The following is a 21,610-nucleotide window of genomic DNA, read 5'->3' on the forward strand; positions in this document are numbered from 1 at the left end:
GAAATTACACAGAATGGATAGCGAGGCCTCCCCCCTATGCTGGAGAGAGTGTGGGATGGAGGGAACCCATGCTCACATATGGTGGCAGTGTCCCTTGATACAGGTATACTGGAGGGAGATATTGATGTTGATTAAAAAAATAAGCGGATATGAGATAAAATATGATCCCTGGGAATGTCTGTGTCATGTTACGAGCCTATCCAGGAAAAAGTATAGAGGGTCCCTGGTTCCGTTCTTATTGAACGGAGCCAAGGCACTAATACCTAGGAATTGGAGGAAAAAAGAAGTGCCCTCGATAGGAGAATGGCTCCAGGAAATCGATAAAATTAGAATGATGGAGGAATTGTGGTCCTTTCATGTTGAATCCAGGCCGAGATATGAGACGACCTGGAAGGGATGGAGGGAATACAGGGGGTTGGGAGGCGACGGGGTGGGTGAGGGGGGAGAGGGAGGAGAGGAATAGAGGGGGAGGGTGGTCGGGACTTATATGCCCTCCCGCCCCCCCCCTTTTTTTTTTTTTTCTTCTGCATTATACACAATAAGGGGAATTATTCTCCCCATAATAATCTCTCCTTTCTTTCACTCTTTATAATATAGGGGACCATGCTCCCCTTCTTACTCATCTTTTTATTTTATAGTTCTTTATTTTTATCTCTTATGTCGGTGAGGTGGGTCTTTGCACGTTAATAATATTAAAATAATAATAATATATGCACAATAGGGGTGTTTTTCCCCCTTAAAATTAAACCTCTTGATTTTTTTTTTTTTTTTTCCTCTTTTGGTTAGGGATATGATAGCACTTTATAACGTTAGTAATAATAATATTATACACAACAGGGGTGAATCTTCACCCTATATTTTAGGGTGAACTGGTGCCAGAAAACTATCGTATCATAACTGAGAACAGAATAGGGCAAAGAGGAGGAGGACTGGCGGTGATCCATAAGACTCATCTTGCAATCACTAAACCTGTCCTTCAAAACCCTCTTCCATTTATGGAAACCCTTACTCTGCAACTACAAACAAACTCCCAGGAGACCATCCGAATTCTACTCTGCTATAGGCCACCTGGCCCAAAATCGCAGTTTCTCCCATCATTGACGGACTTTATCTCCACCTATAGCCTTAACAGCAAACACCTTTTGCTGCTCGGGGACTTCAATCTCTGGGCCAACTCCCCGCAAGACCCTGTTGCCGACGCCTGCATTGATCACTTCAAAGGATTAGGGCTACAACAACTAGTATGTGGGCCCACACATGCTTCAGGTCACACACTCGATCTTATTTTCAGACAAGATCTGGAAATAAAAATCTTGGAAAATGAACCATTGCCATGGACAGATCACCATGCAATTAAATTCATTATTTCCGATTTCCCACCCTTAACTAAAACATCAAATCTAGTGACAACACACTGGACTAGATGTCAGAAGAAGCTCCACTCGGAACTCTTCAAAGCCACGTTAAGGAAAAAAATAAATACAATTCAGCCGCATCAAACGGCTGAAGAAACACTGGATACCATAAACACAGCCCTATTACAGTCAGCCGACTTAATAGCGCCGAAACGTAAAACCCGCATCCGGAAAAATAACTCCAACTGGTTCAACAACCAACTGGCATTATTGAAGCAAGAGCGTAGAAGGGCGGAAGCCGCCTGGAAAAGAAGCTCTTCAGATGAGAACCTCATTGTCTACAAAGCAACAACAAGAAAATACCACAAAGAAATCTTCAAAGCCAAGAAAAACTATTTTTCTGAGGCTATCAACAGCGCCCTTAATCGCCCACGCGAACTCTTCAAATTGGTCACTCAGACCATGAATCCAGGATGTCTTGAAGCCCCCAATTCGGACTCACAAGAATTTTGCAGTGAATTGTCGGATTACTTCATTAATAAAATCGAGGGGATCCGACAAAGCATTCAGCAAAATAATTCCCCCCTCAACCCTCCCCGTAATGATTTACACAATACCTGCAGTAATTCACCACAACCAGGTAAGTTCACGCTGGAACCTATCTCTATCCATGCCACTAAAAATATCATCGGTAATCTGCGTAACAGCACCCCGCCGAATGATATCATCCCCACTAAACTGCTGAAGGAATGCGCCGACATCCTGGCACCTCCTATCACGCAGCTTATCAACCAATCCTTCAGGGAAGGCATAGTGCCCTCCCAGTTGAAGGAGGGTATAATTCGACCCATCTTGAAGAAACCCAACCTGGACCCCAAGGACCCACTCTACCGTCGTCCAATAACAGGCCTAAATGTACTCTCAAAGGTAATGGAAAAAGTAGTGGTACAACAGCTGCAACAGCATCTAGATACCCACAACCTACTTGACCCATTTCAATCGGGATTCCGGCCTGGACACGGGACAGAAACCGCATTGCTCAAAATATGGGACGACGCTCTCGAGGCCGCAGACGAAGGAGAATCTTGTCTTCTGGTTCTGTTGGACCTAAGCACAGCCTTCGACACAGTAGACCACAAGCTTTTATTGACTCGGCTAGCTGAAGTAGCCAGAGTCGCAGAAGGCGATTTATCTTGGTTCTCCTCTTTTTTGGAAAACCGATCGCAAATAGTGAAGTTAGGACCTTTCACTTCTGAGAAACGCACATTATGGTGCGGAGTCCCTCAAGGATCCCCCCTGTCGCCGGTGTTATTCAACATCTATCTTCGCCCTCTTTTTGAGATTATTAGCAGTCAAAAACTGCTCTACCACTCATATGCAGACGACACGCAACTATATTTCCACATTTGCAATAAAAAGGATCATCACCTCAATCTAGAGACATGCCTCTCTTTGATAGAGGACTGGATGACAAAGAGTTATCTTAAACTCAACGGAGAGGAAACAGAACTTCTCCTGTTTCACGCCAAGCATATGAATCAACCTACAACTTGGACCTCCCCGCCCATTCTGGGAAAAATCATCACCCCTAGCGCCAAAGTCAAAAGTCTCGGGGTCATCTTTGACTCTCACATGACATTGGACGCACAAATAGGGTCAGTAGTCAGCGGATCTCACCATCTGCTGCGCCTACTACGCAGACTTACTCCTTTTATTCCCAAGGAAGACATAGCGGTCGTGGTGGGAGCTATTGTAAACTCAAGATTGGACTATGCAAATGTCCTTTACCTCGGACTCCCCAAGTACCAAATCGCTCGTCTACAAGTCGTTCAAAATACGGCCGCTAGACTTGTGACTGGGAAAAAACCTTGGGAATCAATCTCACCTTCACTGAGAACCCTTCACTGGTTACCAGTAAAAGACAGAATCACTTTTAAAGCACTCTGTCTAACGCATAGATGTATCTATGGGAATGCTCCCCATTATCTATGCGAAAAAATAAAAGCTCATAATCCCAATCGCGTTCTGCGATCCACCAATCAAAATTTCCTCCAGATACCCAAAGCCAGATACAAGTCCAAAGGAGAAAGGAGATTCGCGGTCCAAGGGCCTAGACTATGGAACGCTTTACCAACCAGTATTCGGTTGGAGGAGAACCACTTGACGTTCAGGAGAAAGATCAAGACTCATCTCTTTTGATACCAAAGGAGACAGGAACAACAAGCGCCCAGAGGCGATTAAGTTCGCATGTGCTGCGCTATATAAGTTTTCATTCATTCATTCATATATTAATTTATTCGATTTTTTTTTTCTGTTTTTCCTTCACAATGTAGGGAACCTGATTATCCCTCTATTTTGCACCTTGTAAACACACAATAGGGGGATTTATTCCCCCCCCCCGGAATAATCGTTTTGGCTTTTTCACTTATCCTTTCTGTTTATTTATTTATTTATTTATTTTTTTGGGTGAGGTGGGTTTTTGCACGTTTATAATATTAAAATAATAATAATATATGCACAATAGGGGTGATCTCCCCCCATGTATTACATTTTTAGATCTTATTTATTTTTTTTATTTTTTTCTCTTTCACAATGTAGGGAATTTGGCCTTCCCTCTTTTTACACTTTGTAAATACACAATAGGGAGAATTTATTACCCCTGGAATAATTTTTTTTTTCCTTCTCTTTTTCTCCTCTCCTCCTCTTTCTTCTCTTCTTGTACCCTCCATCTTTACCCTGCCCCGTCGCCTCCCTCCCCCCACCGCTAGGGGGGTCTGAGTTCTGTCCCCCGGGCCCCCCCCCCAGGGAAATAAAATTTTAAAGGGAAAACTAGACATGGGGCAAGTTTGAAGGGAGTAATCCTGTAGCACTAGTGGCAGACAGTCTTCTCCTTTTCTTTTTTCTTTTTCTTTTCTTTATGGTATAAGAGGTACCTATTGAGACCAATATGTTGTAAGTCTGTATGTTGATTTTATGTGTATTTATTGTTCTGTTTGGAAAAAAATTAATAAAAGAAATATTTGATAAAAAGGAAGTGTTGCTGTTTAGAAAAAACTACATTACTAATGTCATTGTTTTTTTGTTTACAAAATAATTAATTTACAAATCATTTTGCTTTTGAAAACACTACAGTGATTGGACCAGTGGCGGCTGGTGCTCCAATTTTTTTTTTTGGGTGGAGGGGCGTAAACAAACTGAAAAAAAAACATCAATTGCCGCCAGTGTGCCCCATCAATTACTGCCAGTGTGCCTCCCCCCCTGGCACTTACCGGTCTCTGCACTGTCCTCCAAGCTCTGTGTCCTTATGTCTTCTCCCATCCTCTGCTATGATTGGACGCATGATAGGCCTCCAATCACAGCGCTTGTCGCTTCAGCCAATCAGGTGACAGGGTCACCAGACTCGAGCACGATTGGCCGAGAGGCGGGTCAGTGTTAGAGAAGCGATATATTTGCTTCCCAAACACAACACTAAGTAAACAGCGAATGCAGAGCATTGCGCCCGCTGTTTACCAATTTGGAAACCTGTTAGAGCTCATGGCTATAATCAGGACGCCTATTAGAGCCGACGGTTCTAATCAGGCACTTCCAAAAAAAAAAAAACGCTGCTCTAATTTAGATGCCCAATGCCCGACAAGAGGCCGGACACCTGAATAGGGAGCGGCTGTGGCGACAATAGATAGATTCATGCAATGCATGAATCTATCTATTGGTGATAGACAGGTGCAGGAGAGAGGGGACAGCGCTCCTGCACCCTTTATGGATTCACCGTCACTGGATTGGACACAAATATGGAAACACTACGACATGTTTTGCGTTGAAAGGGGAAGTGATGTTACACGGGACGGTAGACAGCATAAACTCCAAACATACAAAGAATGCTAGACACACCAAACTGGATTAATAACGGCCGTGGCCTTGTTTGTTACATAGTTAGTCCGGTTGAAAAAAAGACACAAGTCCATCCAGTTCAACCACAAAAAAATAAACAAACAAAATAAAAAACACAGTACAATCCCATACACCCAACTCCATACCCACAGTTGATCCAGAGGTAGGCAAAAAACCCCAGCAGAGCATGATCCAAATTGCTACAGCAGGGGAAAAAAATTCCTTCCTGATCCCCCGAGAGGCAATCGGATTTACCCTGGATCAACTTTACCTACAAATCTTAGTACTCAGTTATATTATGTACATTTAGGAAAGAATCCAGGCCTTTCTTAAAGCAATCTACTGAGCTGGCCATAACCACGTCTGGAGGGAGTCTGTTCCACATTTTCACAGCTCTTACTGTGAAGAAACCTTTCCGTATTTGGAGGTGAAATCTATTTTCCTCTAGACATAAAGAGTGCCCCCGTGTCCTCTGTGTTGACCGTAAAGTGAATAACTCAACACCAAGTTCACTGTATGGACCTCATATATTTGTACATGTTGATCATATCCCCCCTTATTCTCCTCTTCTCAAGAGTGAATAAATTCAGTTCCTCTAATCCTTCCTCATAGCTGAGCTCCTCCATGCCTCTTATCAGTTTGGTTGCCCTTCTCTGCGCTTTGCTGGTTTTTACAAATATAAAAACTATTTACAATTCACCATAACTCTTTTAATCAATAAATACTTTAAAACTGTAAACAAAATCATCCAAAACCCATGGTTGCTCTTCAAATAGCCTTCTCATGACTGGCAAAGAGCCTCCTCAGCTTCCTGCTTAAATAGGGGTCCTGGAAATTTCTAGAATGTTCTGTGGGGCGGGGGGTCTGTTCAGATGACCTTAAATGACCTATTCTAACGGACCCCAAAACATTTACAGGCGAGCTGCAACTGCCAAACCACTGGTGACTGATATTAATGCTCATAAGAGGAGAGAGTGGTGCAACTAACATAAATCATGGACTATCAATCAATAGAAGACTGTAATATTGTCCGATGAATTGAGCTTCACACTGTGACCAACCACTGGACTTGTTTAGGTGTAGTGAACACCTAAGCTCAAGACCAGGAGTGTCTTGTGCCAACAATAAAGTAGGGTGGCAAGCGTAATCATGGTATGGGCAGCCATATCTTGGTATTCTGCAGGTCCTGTCATTACATTGAAAGGTAGAGTCACTGCCAGGGACAATGTACAAACTTTGGCCGGCCATTGATTCTCGAAGACAACTTCATTTGCCAAGACGATAATGCTCCGATTCACAAAGCTTGTCAAATCATGGTTTTATGAGCATGCAGACAAAGTCTCGCACCTTCCCTGGGCGCCACAGTCACTGGACCTCAATATAGACTATGACCACTATGGTCAGTTTTGAAGAATAAGGCTCAGGTTTGTTTTCCGCCTCTGCTATCTTTGCATGAATTGGAACGATTTTTGCATGAAGAGTGGCATCAGATTTCATTATCCACCATCCAAGACTTATGTTTGTCAATACCCAGGAAAATTCAGCCCGTCTTGGATGCCAAAGATCACAGGCGTCAAACACAAGGCCCATGGGCCGAATCCGGCCCTCCAGGCCATTTCATGTGGTCCTTGCACTGCTCCTGCCCTCCTCAGGTCCTCCTCCAGACTCTTACTTTCTGCTTTCAAACAATGCATCCAGCTTCTTCCCAGCAGCAGCATAAGGTAAGGGGGTGCACTGCGATGTAAGGGAGAGTGAGGGACTCAACTTCTGATAGTGGGATGCCTCTTGACATCTAATATAAGGGGAGGGGCTGCACTGGACATCTAATCTTACAGATACAACCGGCCGTTTTGAAAACAATCATAATGCTGATGCGGCCCACAATGAAATCGAGTTCGACACCCCTGCTCTAGGTTTTTGCATGATGCTTAATGATCCTAAAATATTTTTAGGATGATAATATAGTCTAACAATTGTAGCCCACGTTAACTTTTTCCCACATTTGCTGCCCTTGGATAACCTGTCACCAGTGTTGGCAGTTAGCAGGAAAAGTGCTACAAAAGGATCACTAATTAAGTGATAAAGTAAAACGCTAAAATTCTGGAGAAAGATTTCTTAATTATTTTGTCAGAATAAAAACAAACTAAACCAAAGTTTAAAACATTATTATCCAAGTAAACATTTGGACACGTCAGTTCTAGTCAATCATTACAACATTTACTCATACATACATCATTTTACCATTACTCATACCTAGTTCAACACAAGATAGATAACAAGACTATTACCGTGACAGGACTGCAAAAGTTTATTATCAAGAGGTAACTAAGTATTGCAGCTACAGTGGTGAAATGTATACACCAATTACTGCTTTAAAGATAAAATAAAGGGGTTGTAAACACTCAATGTTTTTCACCTTAATGCATTCTAATAGCAACCCCCCAGAGCCCCCCCCCCCCCTCTTACTTACCTGGACCCAATAGTTCCAGCGACAGGGACGAGCACAGCAGCTCCAGCCGCTGTCTTGGGTCCTCATTGGATAGATTGATAGCAGCAGGAACCATTGGCTCCCGCTGCTGTTAATCAAATCTAGTGACTTGGGAGAGGGCGTGCCCCCATGGAATGCGGCTCTATGCGGGGGCACTTGAAAAGAGGAGGAGCCAGGAGTACCACTGAGGGACCCCAGAAGAGGGGGATCAGGACCACTCTGTGCAAAACCCTTGCACAGAGGAGGTAAGTAAGTATGATTTTTTAAAAGGTAAAGTTTACCCTAAGCCGGGGGCCGGCTAGCAGTCAACCGTGATCTACCACAGGAAGCCGACAGCTAGATCATGAACACGGCTCTGCCTCCTTCCAGCCGCCAAAGCTCTCATGTTCACTACAGTGTGGAGAGCGGAAGACAGCATAGTGCTGGATGAAGGGAGGGAGCTGCCTTGGGTAACCTTTTCGAGTTAACCAGCAAGTTATTCACCAATCACCAGCTTGTTGTTATGAAATGTTAACTCCGACAGCTCCTGCTCCCACCTTTCATATAGCATTATGCTGCCATCCCACTCTCTACTCTGCTATACACACACTGTCAGGTAGGAAGCGCTACCTACACTGTGCTGTGTGTGGGGGGGGGGGGAGGATGTGAATGGGACAGAAGAGACACTGTTGGAGGTGGGTCAGAGGACACTGCTTTTAGGGGGCAGAGGACCATTGTGGGGAGCAGAGGACACTAGAGCGTGGGGAGATGTAAAGGGGGACAGGAGGACACTGCTATAGGGGTGAGACAGGGAACACGACTGTGACACACTATGGGGGTTATTTACGAAAGGTAAATCCACTTTGCACTACAAGTGTAAACTACAAGTGCAAAGTGCACTTGAAATTGCACTAAAAGTTTATCATCCAATCATGTGCAAGCTAAAATGCACATATTTTACTTGCATGTCCCCCTTGGATCTACATCCACTGCACTTCCAAGTGCCTTTAGTAAATAACCCCTATGTGTTCTTCATTCCATCTTTTCATTGAAAGCTTGATAGTTTTGTTTTGCTTTTTTTTTTAAAGGGCGCTGCCTAGCCCCCCTCTACCCAGGGATCTTTGATTTCCCCCATGTTGTCCAGGTAGATGTCAACCTCTGAATAATTGCCTAACCCTGCTCTAAGCCCACAATTCTGGACTAAAGGACTCCATTTTAATATGTCTGGGAGAGTTCCAGTAGAAAAATCTCCTTCAAATCTCCTTTAAAATTCCCAAATCTTTCCCAAACCACCACAATTTCCTAATATAACTTAGAATTCATGGACCCCTCTAGCCTATTTTGTGCAAATCTGCTATAAATAAATAAACCAATTAAATTCATAAACCAATGTTCCTTGCCACACAAATCCTCTTATTCAGTGCAATAGTCCATGATGTGCTTTTGTGCTGATAATCAATATAATTAGTTATCAACACAAAAGATAATTGATTATCAACACAAAAGTAATGTGAACCATTGCACTGAATAAGAGGATTTGTGTGGCACAGAACGTTGGTTTATGAATTTAATTGGTTTATTTATTTATAGCAGATTTGCACATAATATGTACTGGTTTATGATTGTATATTTTGGATGATATATGGATTAAGGTTTTTTATTTACTAATGTAATTATTGCGGTATTCGCACAGTATTGGGTTATGGCAAGATAATGATGTAAATATCACATACACAGAGAAGACAGGTTTTGTAGATAAGTGTCACTACCACTGTATTCTTTATTTTAATATTTAATATAAATACTAGTAGGTATTTTAATACAGCAGCTGTAGTAGGAGGCTTGTTCCCTTAATTGGCACAGAGAGATATATTTTTGATTTAGAGGCAGCAAAGCCCTGTAGCATCATACTCCCTTCACTGTGATTTACTGTACTGTATGCCCTTGCAGTAACCTTTACAGGACGCCAACTCCTAGAAAAAATAAAAGTGTAGAGTTTTGTTTCCCCCATTTTAAAACTTTGGGGCTGATTTACTAACAAATAAGCTCTTCACTTTGCAGGGGAAGTTGAAGTTGGCAAGGAAATTTGCCCCAAAGCTTAGTGAATGTGATGAAATACCCAAACACATGCAAGGAAAAAAAAATACGTAATTTTTTGCTTGCACATGATTGGATGATGGGAGTCTGCAGAGTTTCACCTCATTCACTAAGCTCTAATGCACACTACCTTGCAAAGTACAAGTAAACAGCCTTTTTGACTTTAGTAAATGAACCCCCAAGTATCTGACTATGGGTAATAGAAGAAATAGGTTACCAGTTCTCCTTGGACCATTGGTACACAGTCCAAATGTTTATTATGAAGATCACTTCATAGTGCACGGTGACCGATTTCTTCTATGTTTTATACTGATAACAATAGGCAGTTGTTACAGCACCCCCGAAATCTCAGATCCATTCTGGTATGGTGTGCGATGGGAATATATGAACTGACTACGGATGACTCACCAGTCAATGGTTATGACACATACATTTATATAGTGTGGCATGCGCCTAAATAGGCATAACTGGCTATGCAGGAATATTGCCGGTTGAAAGGATGCCACGTATCGCTATGAAGCAAGGCTTTTAGTGGTTTTAGCTTTTTGTTTGATGTGCTTCTAAATCAGATTTATACTGGCTTTCTCTTGCAAAATTCACTTTTCTTGTTGAATATTCTCAACATTAAAGCACAACTGCTTTTTTAGTAAGGTTTCTCTTTATATTAACCTCCCCCAAGTGCAGTTCATCTAGTAAAATACTCGCCCTTCTCGCTGCTCTAGCGACCTTCATTGTACGACCATGACCAGCACTGCACAACCTTTTAAAGAAAACCTGCTGGCCGGGTCCTCATCCTACTGCACATACATGCTTTGGGCCCATTATCATTTATGGATGAGCCATACCCCACTGGATTACGCCCTTTGAGGAAGCATAAAAGTGGTCAGGCGGTTCCAGAGCCGCCCAATCACTTTTATCAGAAAGCCCTTTACCGGCTCTTAAAGTTGCTGTCACGCTAACAGCTGAGCTTGATTTGACCACTTGTGTACCATCCTGATTATAAACATACTTTGGTGGACAACTGGTTAGAGGACAAATGTACTAAAAGTATTGCTGCCTTTCAACAACTAAACTAAAATATGGTTGTTCTTTGTTTGAAAGCTTGCAGTCGATAAAGCCCAACGCCAGTCAAACTTTTTTTTTTTACAGTTAAACGCTGGGATAACCAATTCTGTCTAAATACAAGAGACATTTGTGTTAACTGAATCTTTGTGTACTTTGTTTATTTCTTCCAGATCTGGGAAGGAATCCACCATGAATGAAACTTTGCGTTTGTGTAGGAGCTTCCTGTAATAAAGACCAGTGAGTGGATGCTCTCTCTCCTTGTACATCAAGGGTCTCAAACTGGTGGCCCTCCAGCTGTTGTAAAACTACAAGTCCCATCATGCCTCTGCCTGTGGGAGTCATGCTGGTAACTGTCATTCTTGCAATGCCTCATTGGACTTGTAGTTTTGCAACAGCTGGAGGGCCGCCAGTTTGAGACGCCTGTTGTACATTGTACAGGGTGACTGGTCTTGTCCCCACCCCCACTGTAGTTTTCTGAAGTCAGCTTGTCATGGGTGGGGTCAGCTGGGACCCTCCCACAGCTCTGCTCTCTGCACAGGCCATATACAGCACAGAAGTGATCTCACTGCTACTTGTACAAGATAATATCTGGGAAAAGTATTTGGTGCGCACAAGTGGATTTATATCCTGTGTGTCAATTTAAAGTGTTTGTAAACCCCAAAAAATATATACAGATTTTGGTCCCTTAAAGCAGTTTACACAGTACAGTGCTATGTAATCTGCCCCCCTCTAAACTGTAAAAAAAAAAAAAAAAAAAAACTGAACCTGGCACTTCCTGTATGCCCTCTCTAAACACGAAAATCTGGGCTGCTCTGCCCTGATCACCGTTGTCAAAATACGTCCCTTCGTCATACGTATCTGTCCCCTCTGTTCTCCTCTCTCCCCTCTCACCCCTCCTTCCTGCCTGTCATCGCCCTCTGTGTCTCTCTCCGGCATTGCCCCGCCCCCCAACCCACTATTCTTGTAAAATAAAAAACTTTAAATTATCACTGCCAGCATCTCTACCAAAGGCTGTCTCGAGGCGGGTCATGTGATTCGCGGCCGCTTTACAACTCCGATACAGAACTTCTGCAGAGGAGACGAGCAGCCATGTGATCTCCCTGGCTGACGTCAGAGGGAGATCACAGCCCCTCCCGCAGAAGCAATCCCCTGTAGCTGCAAAGCGGCCACGAGTGATGTGACCGGCCTGAAGACAGCTCAAATTAGGCATTTAGAACACTTGTTTTTTAAAACTACTGACATAGTGTGCTATGCCAGCCTCTAACAGAGGGGCTGGCATAGTTTTATATAGATGGGTTTACAAAGCCTTTAAGAATATATTTAAAAGAGAAGTATGGTCAAAGCTTTTTTGGCCCTACTTCTCGTAAGTGCAGTTTGTTCTGCACTCCTGTGACCCAGTTTCAGCTGACAGCAGGCTAAAATCAGCTGTCGGCTCATGTCACTCAACTGGTCCAGGCACTGGATCGATTCCAACTTTACAGTCAGATTTAACAAATGCCTAGACTGGCAACTGGCTCAGCCGCTTAGTGAGCCGCTGGGAGCCTAAGCCAGGTTGCTCTTGCCCCCTCCACAACCCAGCGCTCCAGTGAGCTCTGGAGAGGCAGAGTAGAGAGCTGGTGACTGATAGTCACTGTTCTCTGCTCAGAGCAGAGGGAAGAACTGAGCAATCAGTGGTGCAGAGGCAACGGGGGACAGATGCAGCATCGAGTTGATGCTGCATACACCTAGGCAAGTATACATTTTATTTCTTTTTTTGAAAACCCCATACTTCTCTTTTAACTTACCGTTTTAGTGCCTGGAGTTCAGCTTTCATTTTGGATAGAGCGTAAACAAGTTAGAACCTCTATCAACTTACCTCTTAATTACTGTCCGTAGCCACAACTGAGAAACGCCCCCTTTTTACCCATTTATGTAATAGGTGTCAGGCAGAACAGGAATTTAATAGGATTTCTCTGAACAGTGACAAAGGCAACAATGAAAAAAAACGTTCTAGTACAGTGAAATGGTTTGGAAACTCCGGGCCAGATTCACAAAAGAGATACGACGGCGTATCTCCTGATACGCCGTCGTATCTCTGAGATCCGCCCGTCGTAACTATGCGCCTGATTCATAGAATCAGGTTACGCATAGATCTCACAAAGATCCGACAGGTGTAATTGACTTACACCGTCGGATCTTAGGCTGCAATTCTAGGCCGGCCACTAGGTGGTGATTCCATAGCGGTCGGCGTAGAATATACAAATGACTAGTTACGCCGATTCACGAACGTACGCTTTGCCCGTCGCTCTAAATTTACGTAGTTTCCGTCGAGATACGCGGCGTAAAACTAAGGCTGCCCTCTAGGTGGTCTAGCCAAAGTATGGCCTTCGTTCCCACGTCGAAATTTGAAATTTCACGTTGTTTGCGTAAGTCGTCCGTGAATGGCGCTGTACGCCATTTACGTTAACGTCGAAACCAATGACGTCCTTGCGACGTCATTTAGCGCAATGCACGTCGGGTAATTTTAGGGACGGAGCATGCGCAGTACGTTCGGCACGGGAACGCGCCTAATTTAAATGGTGCCCGCCCCATTTGAATTAGGCGGGCTTGCGCCGGGTGGATTTACGCTACGCTGCCGCAAGTTTACAGGCAAGTGCTTTGTGAATCAAGCACTTACGCTGTAAACTTGCGGCGGTGTAACGTAAATGGGATACGTTACGCTGCCACAGCGTAGCCGGATTCTATGTGAATCTGGCCCTCCGTACTTAAAGCGTATGTCTGCTGAAAAAAAAAAAATTATTAGAAGCCAGCAGCTAAAAAATACTGCAGCTGCTGACTTTTAATATCAGCACACTTACCTGTCCTGGAGTCCAGCGCAGTCCGCAGCAGAGGACGAGCGATCGCTTGTCACTCTGCTGCCCCCCCGCCATCCTCGGTGAGGGAACCACCGAGGATGCCCGGTTCCCTACGGCGCATGCGCGAGTCGCGATGCGCCGTGCTGACTGGCTCCCGCTGTGTTCTGGGAGCCGAGTGTTCCCAGAACACAACGGGGGGGGGGGGGGGGGAGGTGACGTCCTGCCCGCAGTATACCCGCAGACTGTGGGCTAGATTCAGATAGGTTAGCAGATCTTTAGATCCGCGTAACTTATCTGATTTACGATCCGCCGCCGCAAGTTTTTGAGGCAAGTGCTTAATTCAGAAAGCACTTGCCTCTAAACTTGCGGCGGCGTATCGTAAATCCCCCGGCGGAATTCAAATTCCGCGGCTAGGGGGCGTGTACAATTTAAATCAGGCGCGTCCCTGCGCCGAACAAACGGCGCATGCGCCGTCCGCTAAAGTTCCCAGCGTGCATTGCTCCAAATGACGTCGCTAGGACGTCATTGGTTTTAGCGTGAACGTAAATTACGTCCATCCGTATTCGCGAACGACTTACGCAAACGATGTAAAAAATATCAAAATTCGACCTGGGATCGACGGCCATACTTAACATAGGATACGCTGCATATAGCAGGGGTAACTATCCGCCGGAAAAAGCCAAACGTAAACGGCGTAAAAAAAAAAGCGCCGGTCGTTCGTTTCTGAATCGGCGTAACTCCTCATTTGCATATTCCTCGCGTATACAAACGGAAGCGCCACCTAGCGGCCAGCGGGAGATTGCAGCCTAAGATCTGACGGTGCAAGTCACTTACACCTGGCGGATCTTAGGGAGATCTATGCGTAACTGATTCTATGACGGAACTCCGAGATACGCCTGATACGCCGTCGTATCTCTATCTGAATCTGGCCCAGTGTGGCCGGAAGTGGGTGCAAATACCTGTCTTTAGACAGGTATCTGCACCCCCTCCCCCCTGAAAGGTGTCAAATGTGACACCGGAGGGTGGAGGGTTCCAAACAGCGGGAGTTACACTTTAGGGTGGAGCTCCGCTTTAATAGCCGTCTTTGTCCAGATGGCATAAAGTTCCTCTCACTTAGGCTCCATTCACACCTGATAACGGGTGCTCAAAAATGAACATGTGCTTCCTTGGGTGACATCGTAGCACGTTGCGATTTACCACATGACAATCGTGACAAAATCACGGCGCTATTGGATTGCAGTTCAAAAGTAATGGCATCGCAAACCCGTCTCACGTTTTGCAGCGATTTGAAATTGTGCGAGGAATCGTGGCGATTCCATCTGTGATCAGGTGTGAATGGTGCCTTACCGTTTAAATAATAAGCGTCAGACTAGACAGGAGGGCAAGAGAAATCTGACACAAAAATCCAGACACTGTTTAAAACCTGAATGAAATGCAAACCCTTTTCCACTCTATGCAAACTAAAATAAAAGAAGAATGTATCAAGGTCACTTAATTAAAGTGAAAGTAAAAAAAGGATTTACCAAGCGAAGATCTCCAACTCCGTGGACTACCACAGACAAGTTCTCACCAAGCTGATTTGTCGCTGCCATGTTTCTTACTCCGGTGTTGTTTTTGTGTGTTCTTACTTTGTCTGCTAAAGTGATATTTTCCACATCTGAGTTCCAGGTTAAAGTTTTACCTTAGTGTTCGATTGTCAGGTCTCGTTTTAGATTTTGACCCCGTCTACAAGAGAGAGGGACATTGGTTAAAGCAATTTGGCAATCTGTCTTTGCTTAGTCAGGTAAAAGTATAATTTATAACTGTTGAGTCTAATAATTATAGCGCATTAACATTGATGCCAAAAGTCTAGTAAACTTTAAAATTTTACAAAATACTACTCCTCACAAGAGTTTTACTGAACATATTACAATATAATATAGGCTAGCGTGAGTAAGAAGATAATGAACCTGATAAAATACTCAACGACAACATTTTTGACATTTAAAGAAAAAAAGAAAAATTTACTATATGCATATGTCTTGCTTCTAAAGGCTCCTACATAGCACTGAATGCTATTCAGAACAAATTAATTTCTCCTGAATGTGAAAGTAATTTGTATACATCTGAGTAGAGCTGCACGATTCTGGGCAAAATGAGAATCACAAATTTTTTCTTAGAAGAGATAACGCAATTCTCACGGCGTAACATAATCTTTCAAATTTTGCAAACAAATTGGGCTAACTTTACTGTTTAGTTTTTTTTATTCATTAAAGTGTATTTTTTTTTTTAAATTGCGTTTGAAAGACCGCTGCGTGAATATGGTGTGACATAAAATATTGCAACTGCCATTTTATTCTCTAGGGTCTCTGCTAATTTTATATATATATATATATATATAAACACACAGGGCCAGACTCAGGTAGAAGTGCGGCGGCGTAATGTATCGTAGTGCCTGATTCACAAAGCACTTGCAATGAAAACCTACTCCGGCGTAAGCCCGCGTAATTCAAAGGGGCGTGTGCCATTTAAATTAGGTGCGCTCCCGCGCCGGACCTACTGCGCATGCTCCCTTTTGAATTACCCGCCGTACTTTGCGCGAAGTGACGTCATTTTTTCAAACGGCGACGTGCGTAGCGTATTTTCGTATTCCCGGACGTCTTACGCAAACGACGTGAATTTTTAAATTTCGACGCGGGAATGACGGCCATACTTTATACAGCACATACGTGTGCTGTGTAAAGTTAGGACACCCATAACGACGACTAACTTTGCAACGGGAAACTAGACTAGCAGCGACGTAGCGAACGCGAAAAACCGTTGTGATCGCCATAACTCCTAATTTGCATACCCGATGCTGGTTTACGACGCAAACTCCCCCCAGCGGCGGCCACGGTATTGCATCTTAAGATCCGAAAGTGTAAAACAATTACACCTGTCGGATCTTATGGCTATCTATGCGTAACTGATTCAATGAATCAGTCGCATAGATAGAACAACAGATACGACGGCGTATCAGGAGATACGGCGTCGTATCTGCTCTGTGAATCTGGCCCCAAGTGCCTTGCGAAAGTATTTCGGCCCCCTTGAACTTTGCGACCTTTTGCCACATTTCAGGCTTATAACATAAAGATATAAAACTGTAATTTTTTTTGAAGAATCAACAAGTGGGACACAATCATGAAGTGGAACGAAATTTATTGGATATTTCAAACTTTTTTAACAAATAAAAAACTGAAAAATTGGGCGTGCAAAATTATTCAAAGTTAATACTTTGTAGCGCCACCTTTTGCTGCGATTACAGCTGTAAGTCGCTTGGGGTATGTCTCTATCAGTTTTGCACATCGAGAGACTGAAATTTTTGCCCATTCCTCCTTGCAAAACAGCTCAAGCTCAGTGAGGTTGGATGGAGAGCGTTTGTGAACAGCAGTTTTCAGTTCTTTCCACAGATTCTCGAATGGATTCAGGTCTGGACTTTGACTTGGCCATTCTAACACCTGGATATGTTTATTTGTGAACCATTCCATTGTAGATTTTGCTTTATGTTTTGGATCATTGTCTTGTTGGAAGACAAATCTCCGTCCCAGTCTCAGGTCTTTTGCAGACTCCATCAGGTTTTGTTCCAGAATGGTCCTGTATTTGGCTCCATCCATCTTCCCATCAATGTTAACCATCTTCCCTGTCCCTGCTGAAGAAAAGCAGGCCCAAACCATGATGCTGCCACCACCATGTTTGACAGTGGAGATGGTGTGTTCAGGGTGATGAGCTGTGTTGCTTTTACGCCAAACATAAAGTTTTGCATTGTTGCCAAAAAGTTTGATTTTGGTTTCATCTGACCAGAGCACCTTCTTCCACATGTTTGGTATGTCTCCCAGGTGGCTTGTGGCAAACTTTAAACAACACTTTTTATGGATATCTTTAAGAAATGGCTTTCTTCTTGCCACTCTTCCATAAAGGCCAGATTTGTGCAGTATACGACTGATTGTTGTCCTATGGACAGAGTCTCCCATCTCAGCTGTAGATCTCTGCAGTTCATCCAGAGTGATCATGGGCCTCTTGGCTGCATCTCTGATCAGTCTTATCCTTGTATAAGCTGAAAGTTTAGAGGGACGGCCAGGTCTTCGTAGATTTGCAGTGGTCCTTCCACTTCAATATTATCGCTTGCACAGTGCTCCTTGGGATGTTTAAAGCTTGGGAAATCTTTTTGTATCCAAATCCGGCTTTAAACTTCTCCACAACAGTATCTCGGACCTGCCTGGTGTGTTCCTTGTTCTTCATGATGCTCTCTGCGCTTTAAACGGACCTCTGAGACTATCACAGTGCAGGTGCATTTATACGGAGACTTGATTACACACAGGTGGATTCTATTTATCATCATTTAGTCATTTAGGTCAACATTGGATCATTCAGAGATCCTCACTGAACTTCTGGAGAGAGTTTGCTGCACTGAAAGTAAAGGGGCTGAATAATTTTGCACGCCCAATTTTTCAGTTTTTTATTTGTTAAAAAAGTTTGAAATATCCAAAAATTTCGTTTCACTTCATGATTGTGTCCCACTTGTTGTTGATTCTTCAAAAAAAATTACAGTTTTATATCTTTATGTTTGAAGCCTGAAATGTGGCAAAATGTCGCAAAGTTCAAGGGGGCCGAATACTTTCGCAAGGCACTGTATGTATGTATGTATGTATGTATGTATGTATGTATGTAATATATATATATATATATATATATAAGTTTGGGGGTTTGAAGTAATTTTCAAGCAAAAAATACTGATTTTAACTTGTAAGCACCAAGTGTCAGAAAAAGGTTTTGTTTTTAACCACTTCAGACCCGCGCTATTGACAAAAGACGTCAACAGCGCGGCTCTCAAGTGCCAAGTGGACGTCTTTTTAAAAGCATTACCCGCGCACGCCACTGGGTGGCGCCCAGCGCGTAAACACTGTCCCGGCGCATCGCTGAAGAGCCGATGCGTGTACCTGGCGGCCACGATGTCCGCCGGGTACACGCGATCGGCGGTGACACAGCAGGTGACAGCAGGGACGTGGAGCTCTGTGTGTAAACACAGAGCTCCACATGCTGTCAGAGGAGAGGAGACCGATCTGTGTCCCTTGTACATAGGGACACAGCATCGGTCACCTCCCCCAGTCACCCCCCTCCCCCCACACAGTTAGAACACACCCAGGGAATACATTTAACCCCTTCCTCACCCCCTAGTGTTAACCCCTTCCCTGCCAGTCACATTTATACAGTAATTAGTGCATTCTTATAGCACTGATCGCTGTATAAATGTGAATGGTCCCAAATTTGTGTCAAAAGTGTCTGATATGTCCGCCGCAATATCGCAGTCCCAATAAAAATCGCAGATCGCCGCCATTACTAGTAAAAAAAAAAAATAATTAAAAAAAATCATAATTCTGTCCCCTATTTTGTAGGCGCTTTAACTTTTGCGCAAACCAGTCGCTTATTGCGATTTTTTTTTTTTTACAAAAATACGTAGAAAAATACGTTTCGGCCTTAACTGAGAAAAAAAATAGTTAAAAAAAAAATGGGATATTTATTATAGCAACAAGTAAAAAATATATACATTTTTTTTTTAAATTGTCGCTCTTTTTTTGTTTATAGCGCAAAAAATAAAAACCGCAGAGGTGATCAAATACCACCAAAATAAAGCTCTATTTGTGGGGAAAAAAGGACGTCAATTTTGTTTGGGAGTCACGTCGCACGACCGCGCAAATGTCAGTTAAAGCGACGCAGTGCTGGAAGCTGAAATTTCGCCTGGGCACGAAGGGGGTTTATGTGCCCAGTAAGCAAGTGGTTAAGTGGTTAAACTGACCTCATTTACACACCAAAGTGCATTGCTTTGAACTAAAAGAAACAAATGTTACAATGTTTCTCTTTATCTCCACCTAAAGCAGGCCATACATGGGTCAAATTTCGAAAGAATTGTCTTTCGAAAATCTTATCTAAGAATTTTCGTTTGTATTTCGCAACCATTAGTGGGCTGCAGCAACAGCCGATTTTCGTGCGGCCATCGAATTTGAGTAATCGGACAGTTTGGAAATTTTTTGAAAAACAAACGATTTTCTAATCAATGATGGTGTGTGAGCAATGTAATCGAAAATGAAATGCGCATGAGCAAGAAAAGAAAATTCCCGGAAAAAAAATAAGATTCTCATCCACGAAAATTCTTTTCTGTAGCAGCATGAGGCGAAATTGAAGGCTTGGTTGATCAAATTTCAAAATCAATGGTGGCATCATCGGATCACAAAACGCACACATTTTTCAGATTTTCAAAAGAAAATTATTTCGATCATGTATGGCCAGCCTAAGGGATGTTGTAATAAACTTGGCAGGCTGCCTGTTTTTTTTGTTGTTGTTTTTTTGACAGCTGTCAGCAGTGAGCAGAGAACTCTCTGCACTGTATGCAGAAAATGCTGTGTTAAAAGCGGAGCTCCACTCTAAAGTGAAACTCCCGCTGATCGGAACCCTCCGGTGTCACATTTGACACCTTTCATGGGGGAGGGGGGTGCAGATACCGGTCTAAAGACAGGTATTTGCACCCACTTCCGGCCACACAGCAATCAGACATAGAGAAGACAAGTCATTGCAGTAAATGATCCCAGCAGGCTACAAAAAGGTCACTTCTGTGATATAAGAATCCTAGCTGTTCGGTCTTCAGCATTTTCTCCCATTTTTATTTGCAGGACCTCTCAAGCTCCATCAGGTTGGATGGGAGCGTCAGTGCACAGCCATTTTCAGATCTCTCCAGAGATGTTTAATCAAGTTCAAGTCTTGGCTCTAGCTGGGCCACTCAAGGACATTTACAGAGTTGTTTTGTAGCCATTCCTTTGTTATCTTGGCTGTGTGGGTCATTGTCCTGTTAGAAGATAACCCTTTGACCCAGTTTGGGGTCCTGAGGGTGCTCTGGAGCAGGTTTTCATTAACCACTTCAGCCCCGGAAGAATGAGATGCTCAATGACCAGAGCATTTTTTTGCAATTCAGCACTGTGTCGCTTTAACTGACAATTGCGTGGTCGTGTGACGTTGTACCCAAACAAAATTGACGTCCTTTTTTCCCAACAAATAGAGGTTTCTTTTGGTGGTATTTGATCACCTCTGTGGTTTTTATTTTTTTGCGATATAAACAAAAAAAAGTGAAATTTTTGTACTTTTTGCTGTAATAAATAGCCCCATTTTTTTTTATTTTTTTTTTAAAAGCAAATTTTTTTCTCAGTTTAGGTCGATATGTATTCTTTTACATATTTTTAGTAATAATAATAAAAAAAAAATGTTATTGATTGGTTTGCGCAAAAGTTATAGCATTTACAAAATAGGGAATAGATTTATGACATTTTTATAATATTTTTTTTTTTTTACGGCGATCTGTGATTTTTATTGGGACTGCGATATTGCGGCGGACAATTTGGACACTTTTGACACATTTTTGGGACCAGTTACATAGTTAGTCAGGTTGAAAAAAGACACAAGTCCATCCAGTTCAACCACAAAAAATAAACAAACAAAATAAAAAAACACAGTACAATCCCATACACCCATCTCCATACCCACAGTTGATCCAGAGCATGATCCAATTTGCTACAGCAGGGGAAAAAATTCCTTCCTGATCCCCCGAGAGGCAAACGGATTTACCCTGGATCAACTTTTCCTACAAATCTTAGTACTCAGTTATTTTATGTACATTTAGGAAAGTATCCAGGCCTTTCTTAAAGCAATCTACTGAGCTGGCCAGAACCACCTCTGGAGGGAGTCTGTTCCACATTTTCACAGCTCTTACTGTGAAAAAAACTTTCCGTATTCAGTGTCATTTATACAGTGATCAGTGGTATAAAAATGAACACACGATCAGTCTCCTCGCCCCTGAGAGAACCGGATGTGTGTGTTTACACACCCACATCCCTGTTCTC

The 21,610-nt window shown here is 43.1% G+C and overlaps 1 protein-coding gene across 3 annotated transcripts in view; it reads right to left on the bottom strand.

The window, feature by feature from the left end:
* Positions 1 to 21,610, bottom strand: part of SORD (sorbitol dehydrogenase) — a 130,285-nt gene that overhangs the window by 60,637 nt on the left and 48,038 nt on the right. For all 3 annotated transcript variants that reach the window (XM_040342848.1, XM_040342846.1, XM_040342847.1), the window contains one exon: positions 15,230 to 15,431. In XM_040342848.1, coding sequence (XP_040198782.1) covers positions 15,230 to 15,298 — 69 coding nt within the window. In that variant the 5' untranslated portion in view covers positions 15,299 to 15,431. The remainder of the gene's footprint in view (positions 1 to 15,229; positions 15,432 to 21,610) is intronic.

This window comes from Rana temporaria, chromosome 3 (assembly GCF_905171775.1).
Source record: "Rana temporaria chromosome 3, aRanTem1.1, whole genome shotgun sequence".
NCBI lineage: Eukaryota > Metazoa > Chordata > Amphibia > Anura > Ranidae > Rana > Rana temporaria.